This window comes from Salvelinus fontinalis, chromosome 32, assembly GCF_029448725.1.
Source record: "Salvelinus fontinalis isolate EN_2023a chromosome 32, ASM2944872v1, whole genome shotgun sequence".
In the NCBI taxonomy this organism is placed as follows: domain Eukaryota; kingdom Metazoa; phylum Chordata; class Actinopteri; order Salmoniformes; family Salmonidae; genus Salvelinus; species Salvelinus fontinalis.
The window spans coordinates 2,004,550-2,019,817 of record NC_074696.1 but is presented as its reverse complement, the minus strand read 5'-3'; the positions used below and the strand labels follow the sequence as shown (position 1 = coordinate 2,019,817).

Here is a 15,268-nt window from a genome sequence, read left to right as displayed (position 1 = left end):
TCAGGGGCCTCTCCAACACACATTATGTCAAACTGATCAGCTGCTGCTGAGTCAGGGGCCTCTCCAACACACATTATGTCAAACTGATCAGCTGCTGCTGAGTCAGGGGCCTCTCCAACACACATTATGTCAAACTGCTGCTGAGTCAGGGGCCTCTCCAACACACATTATGTCAAACTGCTGCTGAGTCAGGGGCCTCTCCAACACACATTATGTCAAACTGATCAGCTGCTGCTGAGTCAGGGGCCTCACCAACACACATTATGTCAAACTGATCAGCTGCTGCTGAGTGAGGGGCCTCTCCAACACACATTATGTCAAACTGCTGCTGAGTCAGGGGCCTCTCCAACACACATTATGTCAAACTGATCAGCTGCTGCTGAGTCAGGGGCCTCTCCAACACACATTATGTCAAACTGATCAGCTGCTGCTGAGTCAGGGGCCTCTCCAACACACATTATGTCAAACTGCTGCTGAGTCAATGGCCTCTCCAACACACATTATGTCAAACTGCTCAGCTGCTGCTGAGTCAGGGGCCTCTCCAACACACATTATGTCACTGCTGCCATTATGTCAAACTGATCAGCTGCTGCTGAGTCTGGGGCCTCTCCAACACACATTATGTCAAACTGATCAGCTGCTGCTGAGTCAAGGGCCTCTCCAACACACATTATGTCAAACTGCTGCTAAGTCAATGGCCTCTCCAACACACATTATGTCAAACTGATCAGCTGCTGCTGAGTCAGGGGCCTCTCCAACACACATTATGTCAAGTCACTGCTGAGTCAGGGGCCTCTCCAACACACATTATGTCAAACTGCTGCGGAGTCAGGGGCCTCTCCAACACACATTATGTCAAACTGCTGCTGAGTCAGGGGCCTCACCAACACACATTATGTCAAACTGCTGCCGAGTCAGGGGCCTCTCCAACACACATTATGTCAAACTGCTGCTGAGTCAGGGGCCTCTCCAACACACATTATGTCAAACTGATCAGCTGCTGCTGAGTCAGGGGCCTCTCCAACACACATTATGTCAAGTCACTGCTGAGTCAGGGGCCTCACCAACACACATTGTCAAACTGCTGCCGAGTCAGGGGCCTCTCCAACACACATTATGTCAAACTGCTGCTGAGTCAGGGGCCTCACCAACACACATTATGTCAAACTGCTGCTGAGTCAGGGGCCTCTCCAACACACATTATGTCAAACTGCTGCCCAGTCAGGGGCCTCTCCAACACACATTATGTCAAACTGATCAGCTGCTGCTGAGTCAGGGGCCTCTCCAACACACATTATGTCAAACTGATCAGCTGCTGCTGAGTCAGGGGCCTCTCCAACACACATTATGTCAAACTGATCAGCTGCTGCTGAGTCAGGGGCCTCTCCAACACACATTATGTCAAACTGATCAGCTGCTGCTGAGTCAGGGGCCTCTCCAACACACATTATGTCAAGTCGCTGCTGAGTCAAGGGCCTCTCCAACACACATTATGTCAAACTGATCAGCTGCTGCTGAGTCAGGGGCCTCTCCAACACACATTATGTCAAGTCGCTGCTGAGTCAGGGGCCTCTCCAACACACATTATGTCAAACTGATCAGCTGCTGCTGAGTCAGGGGCCTCTCCAACACACATTATGTCAAACTGATCAGCTGCTGCTGAGTCAGGGGCCTCTCCAACACACATTATGTCAAGTCGCTGCTGAGTCAAGGGCCTCTCCAACACACATTATGTCAAACTGATCAGCTGCTGCTGAGTCAGGGGCCTCTCCAACACACATTATGTCAAGTCGCTGCTGAGTCAGGGGCCTCTCCAACACACATTATGTCAAGTCGCTGCTGAGTCAGGGGCCTCTCCAACACACATTATGTCAAACTGATCAGCTGCTGCTGAGTCAGGGGCCTCTCCAACACACATTATGTCAAACTGCTGCTGAGTCAGGGGCCTCTCCAACACACATTATGTCAAACTGATCAGCTGCTGCTGAGTCAGGGGCCTCTCCAACACACATTATGTCAAACTGATCAGCTGCTGCTGAGTCAGGGGCCTCTCCAACACACATTATGTCAAACTGATCAGCTGCTGCTGAGTCAGGGGCCTCTCCAACACACATTATGTCAAACTGATCAGCTGCTGCTGAGTCAGGGGCCTCTCCAACACACATTATGTCAAGTCGCTGCTGAGTCAGGGGCCTCTCCAACACACATTATGTCAAACTGATCAGCTGCTGCTGAGTCAGGGGCCTCTCCAACACACATTATGTCAAACTGATCAGCTGCTGCTGAGTCAGGGGCCTCTCCAACACACATTATGTCAAACTGCTGCTGAGTCAATGGCCTCTCCAACACACATTATGTCAAACTGCTCAGCTGCTGCTGAGTCAGGGGCCTCTCCAACACACATTATGTCACTGCTGCCATTATGTCAAACTGATCAGCTGCTGCTGAGTCTGGGGCCTCTCCAACACACATTATGTCAAACTGATCAGCTGCTGCTGAGTCAAGGGCCTCTCCAACACACATTATGTCAAACTGCTGCTGAGTCAATGGCCTCTCCAACACACATTATGTCAAACTGATCAGCTGCTGCTGAGTCAGGGGCCTCTCCAACACACATTATGTCAAACTGCTGCGGAGTCAGGGGCCTCACCAACACACATTATGTCAAACTGCTGCCGAGTCAGGGGCCTCTCCAACACACATTATGTCAAACTGCTGCTGAGTCAGGGGCCTCTCCAACACACATTATGTCAAACTGATCAGCTGCTGCTGAGTCAGGGGCCTCTCCAACACACATTATGTCAAGTCACTGCTGAGTCAGGGGCCTCACCAACACACATTGTCAAACTGCTGCCGAGTCAGGGGCCTCTCCAACACACATTATGTCAAACTGCTGCTGAGTCAGGGGCCTCACCAACACACATTATGTCAAACTGCTGCCGAGTCAGGGGCCTCTCCAACACACATTATGTCAAACTGCTGCTGAGTCAGGGGCCTCTCCAACACACATTATGTCAAACTGATCAGCTGCTGCTGAGTCAGGGGCCTCTCCAACACACATTATGTCAAGTCACTGCTGAGTCAGGGGCCTCACCAACACACATTGTCAAACTGCTGCCGAGTCAGGGGCCTCTCCAACACACATTATGTCAAACTGCTGCTGAGTCAGGGGCCTCACCAACACACATTATGTCAAACTGCTGCTGAGTCAGGGGCCTCTCCAACACACATTATGTCAAACTGCTGCCCAGTCAGGGGCCTCTCCAACACACATTATGTCAAACTGATCAGCTGCTGCTGAGTCAGGGGCCTCTCCAACACACATTATGTCAAACTGATCAGCTGCTGCTGAGTCAGGGGCCTCTCCAACACACATTATGTCAAACTGATCAGCTGCTGCTGAGTCAGGGGCCTCTCCAACACACATTATGTCAAGTCGCTGCTGAGTCAAGGGCCTCTCCAACACACATTATGTCAAACTGATCAGCTGCTGCTGAGTCAGGGGCCTCTCCAACACACATTATGTCAAGTCGCTGCTGAGTCAGGGGCCTCTCCAACACACATTATGTCAAACTGATCAGCTGCTGCTGAGTCAGGGGCCTCTCCAACACACATTATGTCAAACTGATCAGCTGCTGCTGAGTCAGGGGCCTCTCCAACACACATTATGTCAAGTCGCTGCTGAGTCAAGGGCCTCTCCAACACACATTATGTCAAACTGATCAGCTGCTGCTGAGTCAGGGGCCTCTCCAACACACATTATGTCAAGTCGCTGCTGAGTCAGGGGCCTCTCCAACACACATTATGTCAAGTCGCTGCTGAGTCAGGGGCCTCTCCAACACACATTATGTCAAACTGATCAGCTGCTGCTGAGTCAGGGGCCTCTCCAACACACATTATGTCAAACTGATCAGCTGCTGCTGAGTCAGGGGCCTCTCCAACACACATTATGTCAAACTGATCAGCTGCTGCTGAGTCAGGGGCTTCTCCAACACACATTATGTCAAACTGATCAGCTGCTGCTGAGTCAGGGGCCTCTCCAACACACATTACGTCAAGTCGCTGCTGAGTCAGGGGCCTCTCCAACACACATTATGTCAAACTGATCAGCTGCTGCTGAGTCAGGGGCCTCTCCAACACACATTATGTCAAACTGATCAGCTGCTGCTGAGTCAGGGGCCTCTCCAACACACATTATGTCAAACTGCTGCTGAGTCAATGGCCTCTCCAACACACATTATGTCAAACTGCTGCCATTATGTCAAACTGATCAGCTGCTGCTGAGTCTGGGGCCTCTCCAACACACATTATGTCAAACTGATCAGCTGCTGCTGAGTCAAGGGCCTCTCCAACACACATTATGTCAAACTGCTGCTGAGTCAATGGCCTCTCCAACACACATTATGTCAAACTGATCAGCTGCTGCTGAGTCAGGGGCCTCTCCAACACACATTATGTCAAACTGCTGCGGAGTCAGGGGCCTCTCCAACACACATTATGTCAAACTGCTGCTGAGTCAGGGGCCTCACCAACACACATTATGTCAAACTGCTGCTGAGTCAGGGGCCTCACCAACACACATTATGTCAAACTGCTGCTGAGTCAAGGGCCTCTCCAACACACATTATGTCAAACTGCTGCTGAGTCAATGGCCTCTCCAACACACATTATGTCAAACTGATCAGCTGCTGCTGAGTCAGGGGCCTCTCCAACACACATTATGTCAAACTGATCAGCTGCTGCTGAGTCAGGGGCCTCTCCAACACACATTATGTCAAACTGCTGCTGAGTCAGGGGCCTCTCCAACACACATTATGTCAAACTGATCAGCTGCTGCTGAGTCAGGGGCCTCTCCAACACACATTATGTCAAGTCACTGCTGAGTCAGGGGCCTCACCAACACACATTGTCAAACTGCTGCCGAGTCAGGGGCCTCTCCAACACACATTATGTCAAACTGCTGCTGAGTCAGGGGCCTCACCAACACACATTATGTCAAACTGCTGCTGAGTCAGGGGCCTCTCCAACACACATTATGTCAAACTGCTGCCCAGTCAGGGGCCTCTCCAACACACATTATGTCAAACTGCTGCTGAGTCAGGGGCCTTTCCAACACACATTATGTCAAACTGATCAGCTGCTGCTGAGTCAGGGGCCTCACCAACACACATTATGTCATACTGATCAGCTGCTGCTGAGTCAGGGGCCTCTCCAACACACATTATGTCAAACTGATCAGCTGCTGCTGAGTCAGGGGCCTCTCCAACACACATTATGTCAAACTGCTGCCGAGTCAGGGGCCTCTCCAACACACATTATGTCAAACTGATCAGCTGCTGCTGAGTCAGGGGCCTCTCCAACACACATTATGTCAAACTGATCAGCTGCTGCTGAGTCAGGGGCCTCTCCAACACACATTATGTCAAACTGATCAGCTGCTGCTGAGTCAGGGGCCTCTCCAACACACATTATGTCAAACTGCTGCTGAGTCAATGGCCTCTCCAACACACATTATGTCAAACTGCTGCCATTATGTCAAACTGATCAGCTGCTGCTGAGTCTGGGGCCTCTCCAACACACATTATGTCAAACTGATCAGCTGCTGCTGAGTCAAGGGCCTCTCCAACACACATTATGTCAAACTGCTGCTGAGTCAATGGCCTCTCCAACACACATTATGTCAAACTGATCAGCTGCTGCTGAGTCAGGGGCCTCTCCAACACACATTATGTCAAACTGCTGCGGAGTCAGGGGCCTCTCCAACACACATTATGTCAAACTGCTGCTGAGTCAGGGGCCTCACCAACACACATTATGTCAAACTGCTGCTGAGTCAGGGGCCTCACCAACACACATTATGTCAAACTGCTGCTGAGTCAAGGGCCTCTCCAACACACATTATGTCAAACTGCTGCTGAGTCAATGGCCTCTCCAACACACATTATGTCAAACTGATCAGCTGCTGCTGAGTCAGGGGCCTCTCCAACACACATTATGTCAAACTGATCAGCTGCTGCTGAGTCAGGGGCCTCTCCAACACACATTATGTCAAACTGCTGCTGAGTCAGGGGCCTCTCCAACACACATTATGTCAAACTGATCAGCTGCTGCTGAGTCAGGGGCCTCTCCAACACACATTATGTCAAGTCACTGCTGAGTCAGGGGCCTCACCAACACACATTGTCAAACTGCTGCCGAGTCAGGGGCCTCTCCAACACACATTATGTCAAACTGCTGCTGAGTCAGGGGCCTCACCAACACACATTATGTCAAACTGCTGCTGAGTCAGGGGCCTCTCCAACACACATTATGTCAAACTGCTGCCCAGTCAGGGGCCTCTCCAACACACATTATGTCAAACTGCTGCTGAGTCAGGGGCCTTTCCAACACACATTATGTCAAACTGATCAGCTGCTGCTGAGTCAGGGGCCTCACCAACACACATTATGTCATACTGATCAGCTGCTGCTGAGTCAGGGGCCTCTCCAACACACATTATGTCAAACTGATCAGCTGCTGCTGAGTCAGGGGCCTCTCCAACACACATTATGTCAAACTGCTGCCGAGTCAGGGGCCTCTCCAACACACATTATGTCAAACTGATCAGCTGCTGCTGAGTCAGGGGCCTCTCCAACACACATTATGTCAAACTGATCAGCTGCTGCTGAGTCAGGGGCCTCTCCAACACACATTATGTCAAACTGATCAGCTGCTGCTGAGTCAGGGGCCTCTCCAACACACATTATGTCAAGTCGCTGCTGAGTCAAGGGCCTCTCCAACACACATTATGTCAAGTCGCTGCTGAGTCAGGGGCCTCTCCAACACACATTATGTCAAGTCGCTGCTGAGTCAGGGGCCTCTCCAACACACATTATGTCAAACTGCTGCTGAGTCAGGGGCCTCTCCAACACACATTATGTCAAACTGCTGCTGAGTCAGGGGCCTCTCCAACACACATTATGTCAAACTGCTGCTGAGTCAGGGGCCTCTCCAACACACATTATGTCAAACTGATCAGCTGCTGCTGAGTCAGGGGCCTCTCCAACACACATTATGTCAAACTGATCAGCTGCTGCTGAGTCAGGGGCCTCTCCAACACACATTATGTCAAACTGATCAGCTGCTGCTGAGTCAGGGGCCTCTCCAACACACATTATGTCAAACTGATCAGCTGCTGCTGAGTCAGGGGCCTCTCCAACACACATTATGTCAAGTCGCTGCTGAGTCAGGGGCCTCTCCAACACACATTATGTCAAACTGATCAGCTGCTGCTGAGTCAGGGGCCTCTCCAACCCACATTATGTCAAACTGATCAGCTGCTGCTGAGTCAAGGGCCTCTCCAACACACATTATGTCAAGTCGCTGCTGAGTCAGGGGCCTCTCCAACACACATTATGTCAAGTCGCTGCTGAGTCAAGGGCCTCACCTCTTTAGTGATTGGGTGAATAAACGTGTCAGGAGCCTCATCTCTTTAGTGATTGGGTGAATAAACGTGTCAGGGGCCTCCCCTCTTTAGTGATTGGGTGAATAAACGTGTCAGGGGCCTCCCCTCTTTAGTGATTGGGTGAATAAACGTGTCAGGGGCCTCCCCTCTTTAGTGATTGGGTGAATAAACGTGTCAGGGGCCTCATCTCTTTAGTGATTGGGTGAATAAAAGTGTCAGGGACCTCATCTCTTTAGTGATTGGGTGAATAAACGTGTCAGGGGCCTCATCTCTTTAGTGATTGGGTGAATAAACGTGTCAGGGGCCTCATCTCTTTAGTGATTGGGTGAATAAACGTGTCAGGGGCCTCATCTCTTTAGTGATTGGGTGAATAAACGTGTCAGGGGCCTCATCTCTTTAGTGATTGGGTGAATAAACGTGTCAGGAGCCTCATCTCTTTAGTGATTGGGTGAATAAACGTGTCAGGAGCCTCATCTCTTTAGTGATTGGGTGAATAAACGTGTCAGGAGCCTCATCTCTTTAGTGATTGGGTGAATAAACGTGTCAGGAGCCTCATCTCTTTAGTGATTGGGTGAATAAACGTGTCAGGAGCCTCATCTCTTTAGTGATTGGGTGAATAAACGTGTCAGGAGCCTCATCTCTTTAGTGATTGGGTGAATAAACGTGTCAGGAGCCTCATCTCTTTAGTGATTGGGTGAATAAACGTGTCAGGAGCCTCATCTCTTTAGTGATTGGGTGAATAAACGTGTCAGGAGCCTCATCTCTTTAGTGATTGGGTGAATAAACGTGTCAGGAGCCTCATCTCTTTAGTGATTGGGTGAATAAACGTGTCAGGAGCCTCATCTCTTTAGTGATTGGGTGAATAAACGTGTCAGGAGCCTCATCTCTTTAGTGATTGGGTGAATAAACGTGTCAGGAGCCTCATCTCTTTAGTGATTGGGTGAATAAACGTGTCAGGAGCCTCATCTCTGGAGCCTCATCTCTTTAGTGATTGGGTGAATAAACGTGTCAGGAGCCTCATCTCTTTAGTGATTGGGTGAATAAACGTGTCAGGAGCCTCATCTCTTTAGTGATTGGGTGAATAAACGTGTCAGGAGCCTCATCTCTTTAGTGATTGGGTGAATAAACGTGTCAGGAGCCTCATCTCTTTAGTGATTGGGTGAATAAACGTGTCAGGAGCCTCATCTCTTTAGTGATTGGGTGAATAAACGTGTCAGGAGCCTCATCTCTTTAGTGATTGGGTGAATAAACGTGTCAGGGGCCTCATCTCTTTAGTGATTGGGTGAATAAACGTGTCAGGGGCCTCATCTCTTTAGTGATTGGGTGAATAAACGTGTCAGGGGCCTCATCTCTTTAGTGATTGGGTGAATAAACGTGTCAGGAGCCTCATCTCTTTAGTGATTGGGTGAATAAACGTGTCAGGAGCCTCATCTCTTTAGTGATTGGGTGAATAAACGTGTCAGGAGCCTCATCTCTTTAGTGATTGGGTGAATAAACGTGTCAGGAGCCTCATCTCTTTAGTGATTGGGTGAATAAACGTGTCAGGGGCCTCATCTCTTCAGTGATTGGGTGAATAAACGTGTCAGGAGCCTCACCTCTTTGGCACTCCTGATCTTCTCCAGGAAGGTGCGTAGCTCTCTGGTCTCGGCGTAGAGCGCCAGACACACAGCCTGGTAGTGGTTAGGGGCATCAGAGGGGCTGGGCAGGTGGGACGTACACAGCTGGGAGAATGAGGGACAGAGGACAAAGTCATACACTGATAATTTAATGTATACACAGATCATTATCATTAGAGGAAGGAGCTTGAGAACACAGCCCAGAACAGAGTGACGGAGAGGTTGTTGATGGATAATGTTCCCTGGGGAGCAACGGCTCTCCTCCTATAGGCTGGTCCCAGATCCGTAGTCTCCTCCTATAGGCTGGTCCCAGATCCGTAGTCTCCTCCTGTAGCCTGGTCCCAGATCCGTAGTCTCCTCCTATAGCCTGGTCCCAGATCTGTAGTCTCCTCCTATAGCCTGGTCCCAGATCTGTAGTCTCCTCCTATAGCCTGGTCCCAGATCTGTAGTCTCCTCCTATAGCCTGGTCCCAGATCTGTAGTCTCCTCCTATAGCCTGGTCCCAGATCTGTAGTCTCCTCCTATAGCCTGGTCCCAGATCTGTAGTCTCCTCCTATAGGCTGGTCCCAGATCTGTAGTCTCCTCCTATAGGCTGGTCCCAGATCTGTAGTCTCCTCCTATAGGCTGGTCCCAGATCTGTAGTCTCCTCCTATAGGCTGGTCCCAGATCTGTAGTATCCTCCTATAGGCTGGTCCCAGATCCGTAGTCTCCTCCTATAGCCTGGTCCCAGATCTGTAGTCTCCTCCTATAGCCTGGTCACAGATCTGTAGTCTCCTCCTATAGGCTGGTCCCAGATCTGTAGTCTCCTCCTATAGCCTGGTCCCAGATCCGTAGTCTCCTATAATAGCCCGGTCCAAGACCTGTAGTCTCCTATAATAGCCTGGTCCCAGATCTGTAGTCTCCTCCTATAGCCTGGTCCCAGATCTGTAGTCTCCTCCTATAGCCTGGTCCCAGATCTGTAGTCTCCTTCTATAGCCTGGTCCCAGATCTGTAGTCTCCTCCTATAGCCTGGTCCCAGATCTGTAGTCTCCTCCTATAGCCTGGTCCCAGATCTGTAGTCTCCTTCTATAGCCTGGTCCCAGATCTGTTGTCTCCTCCTATAGCCTGGTCCCAGATCTGTAGTCTCCTCCTAAAGCCTAGTCCCAGATCTGTTGTCTCCTCCTATAGCCTAGTCCCAGATCTGTTGTCTCCTCCTATAGCCTGGTCCCAGATCTGTTGTCTCCTCCTATAGCCTAGTCCCAGATCTGTTGTCTCCTCCTATAGCCTGGTCCCAGATCTGTAGTCTCCTCCTATAGCCTAGTCCCAGATCTGTAGTCTCCTCCTGTAGCCCGGTCCAAGATCTGTAGTCTCCTCCTATAGCCCGGTCCCAGATCTGTTGTCTCCTCCTACAGCCTGGTCCCAGATCTGTAGTCTCCTCCTATAGCCTGGTCCCAGATCTGTAGTCTCCTCCTATAGCCTGGTCCAAAATCCGTAGTCTCCTCCTATAGCCTGGTCCCAGATCCGTAGTCTCCTATAATAGCCTGGTCCCAGATCCGTAGTCTCCTATAATAGCCTGGTCCCAGATCCGTAGTCTCCTATAATAGCCTGGTCCCAGATCTGTGGTCTCCTCCTATAGCCCGGTCACAGATCCGTAGTCTCCTCCTATAGCCTGGTCCCAGATCTGTAGTCTCCTCCTGTAGCCCGGTCCCAGATCTGTAGTCTCCTCCTATAGCCTGGTCCCAGATCTGTTGTCTCCTCCTATAGCCTGGTCCCAGATCTGTTGTCTCCTCCTGTAGCCCGGTCCCAGATCTGTTGTCTCCTCCTATAGCCTGGTCCCAGATCTGTTGTCTCCTCCTATAGCCTGGTCCCAGATCTGTTGTCTCCTCCTGTAGCCTGGTCCCAGATCTGTAGTCTCCTCCTATAGCCTGGTCCAAAATCCGTAGTCTCCTCCTATAGCCTGGTCCCAGATCCGTAGTCTCCTATAATAGCCTGGTCCCAGATCCGTAGTCTCCTATAATAGCCTGGTCCCAGATCCGTAGTCTCCTATAATAGCCTGGTCCCAGATCTGTGGTCTCCTCCTATAGCCCGGTCACAGATCCGTAGTCTCCTCCTATAGCCTGGTCCCAGATCTGTAGTCTCCTCCTGTAGCCCGGTCCCAGATCTGTAGTCTCCTCCTATAGCCTGGTCCCAGATCTGTAGTCTCCTCCTACAGCCTGGTCCCAGATCTGTAGTCTCCTCCTATAGCCCGGTCCCAGATCTGTAGTCTCCTCCTATAGCCTGGTCCCAGATCTGTAGTCTCCTCCTGTAGCCCGGTCCCAGATCTGTAGTCTCCTCCTATAGCCTGGTCCCAGATCCGTAGTCTCCTTCTATAGCCTGGTCCCAGATCTGTAGTCTCCTCTTATAGCCTGGTCCCAGATCTGTAGTCTCCTCCTATAGCCTGGTCCCAGATCTGTAGTCTCCTTCTATAGCCTGGTCCCAGATCTGTAGTCTCCTTCTATAGCCTGGTCCCAGATCTGTAGTCTCCTTCTATAGCCTGGTCCCAGATCTGTAGTCTCCTTCTATAGCCTGGTCCCAGATCTGTAGTCTCCTCCTATAGCCTGGTCCCAGATCTGTAGTCTCCTCCTATAGCCTGGTCCCAGATCTGTAGTCTCCTCCTATAGCCTGGTCCCAGATCTGTAGTCTCCTCCTATAGCCTGGTCCCAGATCTGTGGGCTCCTCCTATAGCCTGGTCCCAGATCTGTAGTCTCCTCCTGTAGCCCGGTCCCAGACCTGTAGTCTCCTCCTATAGCCTGGTCCCAGATCTGTAGTCTCCTCCTATAGCCTGGTCCCAGATCCGTAGTCTCCTCCTATAGCCTGGTCCCAGATCCGTAGTCTCCTCCTATAGCCTGGTCCCAGATCCGTAGTCTCCTCCTATAGCCTGGTCACAGATCCGTAGTCTCCTCCTATAGCCTGGTCACAGATCTTGCCTACTCAATTGCTCATTTTAAAGCCAAACAGATAGTTTGGCATGGCAGCACAATGGACTGGCACCCAGGCCAGTAATTAGTTCCCCTCCCTTCTGTAATGAGTCAGGCAGTGAGACTAGTACTGTTCTAACATGTTACAGGTAACTATAGTGGATACAGTCAGACTAGTACTGTTACAGGTAACTATAGTGGATACAGTCAGACTAGTACAGGTACCTATAGTGGTTACAGTCAGACTAGTACAGGTACCTATAGTGGTTACAGTCAGACTAGTACTGTTACAGGTACCTATAGTGGATACAGTCAGACTAGTACTGTTACAGGTACCTATAGTGGATACAGTCAGACTAGTACAGGTACCTATAGTGGATACAGTCAGACTAGTACAGGTACCTATAGTGGATACAGTCAGACTAGTACAGGTACCTATAGTGGATACAGTCAGACTAGTACAGGTACCTATAGTGGATACAGTCAGACTAGTACAGGTACCTATAGTGGATACAGTCAGACTAGTACAGGTACCTATAGTGGATACAGTCAGACTAGTACAGGTACCTATAGTGGATACAGTCAGACTAGTACAGGTACCTATAGTGGATACAGTCAGACTAGTACAGGTACCTATAGTGGATACAGTCAGACTAGTACAGGTACCTATAGTGGATACAGTCAGACTAGTACAGGTACCTATAGTGGATACAGTCAGACTAGTACAGGTACCTATAGTGGATACAGTCAGACTAGTACAGGTACCTATAGTGGATACAGTCAGACTAGTACAGGTACCTATAGTGGATACAGTCAGACTAGTACAGGTACCTATAGTGGATACAGTCAGACTAGTACAGGTAACTATAGTGGATACAGTCAGACTAGTACAGGTAACTATAGTGGATACAGTCAGACTAGTACAGGTAACTATAGTGGATACAGTCAGACTAGTACCGTTACAGGTAACTATAGTGGATACAGTCAGACTAGTACAGGTAACTATAGTGGATACAGTCAGACTAGTACAGGTACCTATAGTGGATACAGTCAGACTAGTACTGTTACAGGTAACTATAGTGGATACAGTCAGACTAGTACCGTCACAGGTACCTATAGTGGACACAGTGAGACTAGTACTGTTACAGGTAACTATAGTGGATACAGTCAGACTAGTACTGTTACAGGTACTATAGTGGATACAGTCAGACTAGTACAGGTACCTATAGTGGATACAGTCAGACTAGTACAGGTAACTATAGTGGATACAGACTAGTACAGGTAACTATAGTGGATACAGTCAGACTAGTACCGTCACAGGTACCTATAGTGGACACAGTGAGACTAGTACTGTTACAGGTAACTATAGTGGATACAGTCAGACTAGTACTGTTACAGGTAACTATAGTGGATACAGTGAGACTAGTACTGTTACAGGTAACTATAGTGGATACAGTCAGACTAGTACTGTTACAGGTAACTATAGTGGACACAGTGAGACTAGTACTGTTACAGGTAACTATAGTGGATACAGTCAGACTAGTACTGTTACAGGTAACTATAGTGGATACAGTGAGACTAGTACTGTTACAGGTAACTATAGTGGATACAGTCAGACTAGTACAGGTAACTATAGTGGATACAGTCAGACTAGTACAGGTAACTATAGTGGATACAGTCAGACTAGTACCGTTACAGGTAACTATAGTGGATACAGTCAGACTAGTACCGTCACAGGTACCTATAGTGGACACAGTGAGACTAGTACTGTTACAGGTAACTATAGTGGATACAGTCAGACTAGTACAGGTACCTATAGTGGATACAGTCAGACTAGTACAGGTACCTATAGTGGATACAGTCAGACTAGTACAGGTACCTATAGTGGATACAGTCAGACTAGTACAGGTACCTATAGTGGATACAGTCAGACTAGTACAGGTACCTATAGTGGATACAGTCAGACTAGTACAGGTAACTATAGTGGATACAGTCAGACTAGTACAGGTACCTATAGTGGAAACAGTCAGACTAGTACAGGTACCTATAGTGGAAACAGTCAGACTAGTACAGGTACCTATAGTGGAAACAGTCAGACTAGTACAGGTACCTATAGTGGAAACAGTCAGACTAGTACAGGTACCTATAGTGGATACAGTCAGACTAGTACTGTTACAGGTAACTATAGTGGATACAGTCAGACTAGTACTGTTACAGGTAACTATAGTGGATACAGTCAGACTAGTACTGTTACAGGTAACTATAGTGGATACAGTGAGACTAGTACAGGTAACTATAGTGGAGACAGTCAGACTAGTACAGGTAACTATAGTGGAGACAGTCAGACTAGTACAGGTAACTATAGTGGATACAGTCAGACTAGTACTGTTCTAACATGTTACAGGTAACTATAGTGGATACAGTCAGACTAGTACTGTTACAGGTAACTATAGTGGATACAGTGAGACTAGTACAGGTACCTATAGTGGAAACAGTCAGACTAGTACAGGTAACTATAGTGGATACAGTCAGACTAGTACAGGTAACTATAGTGGAAACAGTCAGACTAGTACAGGTACCTATAGTGGATACAGTCAGACTAGTACTGTTACAGGTAACTATAGTGGATACAGTCAGACTAGTACTGTTACAGGTACCTATAGTGGATACAGTCAGACTAGTACAGGTAACTATAGTGGATACAGTCAGACTAGTACAGGTAACTATAGTGGATACAGTCAGACTAGTACAGGTAACTATAGTGGATACAGTCAGACTAGTACAGGTAACTATAGTGGATACAGTCAGACTAGTACAGGTAACTATAGTGGATACAGTCAGACTAGTACTGTTACAGGTAACTATAGTGGAAACAGTCAGACTAGTACAGGTAACTATAGTGGAAACAGTCAGACTAGTACAGGTAACTATAGTCGATAGTGAGACAGGACGTACCGTGATGATGTCTCTGAATCCTTTAACATTACAGACAGTGTTCGGGTCTTCCTCCTCCTCAGTGGCCTCGTAACCTTCATCAGGGCAGGGGTCTCTGTCCCTCTCCTTCTCTGCCATGTTGGTCATCACGTCTATGAGTTGCTCCAGAGGCGGACTGAGCTCTCTCTCCTCGTTCTCCTTCAGACTGTAGTCCAACGCCTTGTAGATCATGATTCCCAGAGATTCAATCACCTACAGGACAAAACCAACAGGCCGTTATTCACCCACATACGGAGCCAGTAGACACTAACCAACTCTTACAGCCTCCGCTACAACTCC

General features: G+C 49.0%; 1 protein-coding gene across 11 annotated transcripts in view; it reads right to left on the bottom strand.

The window, feature by feature from the left end:
- The window catches only part of spire1a (spire-type actin nucleation factor 1a), a 168,489-nt gene that overhangs the window by 132,846 nt on the left and 20,375 nt on the right, over positions 1–15,268 (bottom strand). For 9 of the 11 annotated variants that reach the window (XR_008755585.1, XM_055893197.1, XM_055893200.1 and 6 more), the window contains 2 exons: positions 14,951–15,181; positions 9,040–9,165 (listed from right to left, as the gene is read on the bottom strand). The exons of 1 other annotated variant lie outside the window; for it this stretch is intronic. Coding sequence is in view for 9 of the 10 variants with exons in the window: in XM_055893197.1 (XP_055749172.1) it covers positions 9,040–9,165; positions 14,951–15,181 (357 nt within the window). In the remaining variant the exon portion in view is untranslated. The remainder of the gene's footprint in view (positions 1–9,039; positions 9,166–14,950; positions 15,182–15,268) is intronic. One more of the 11 variants, XM_055893201.1, reaches the window with a different exon arrangement.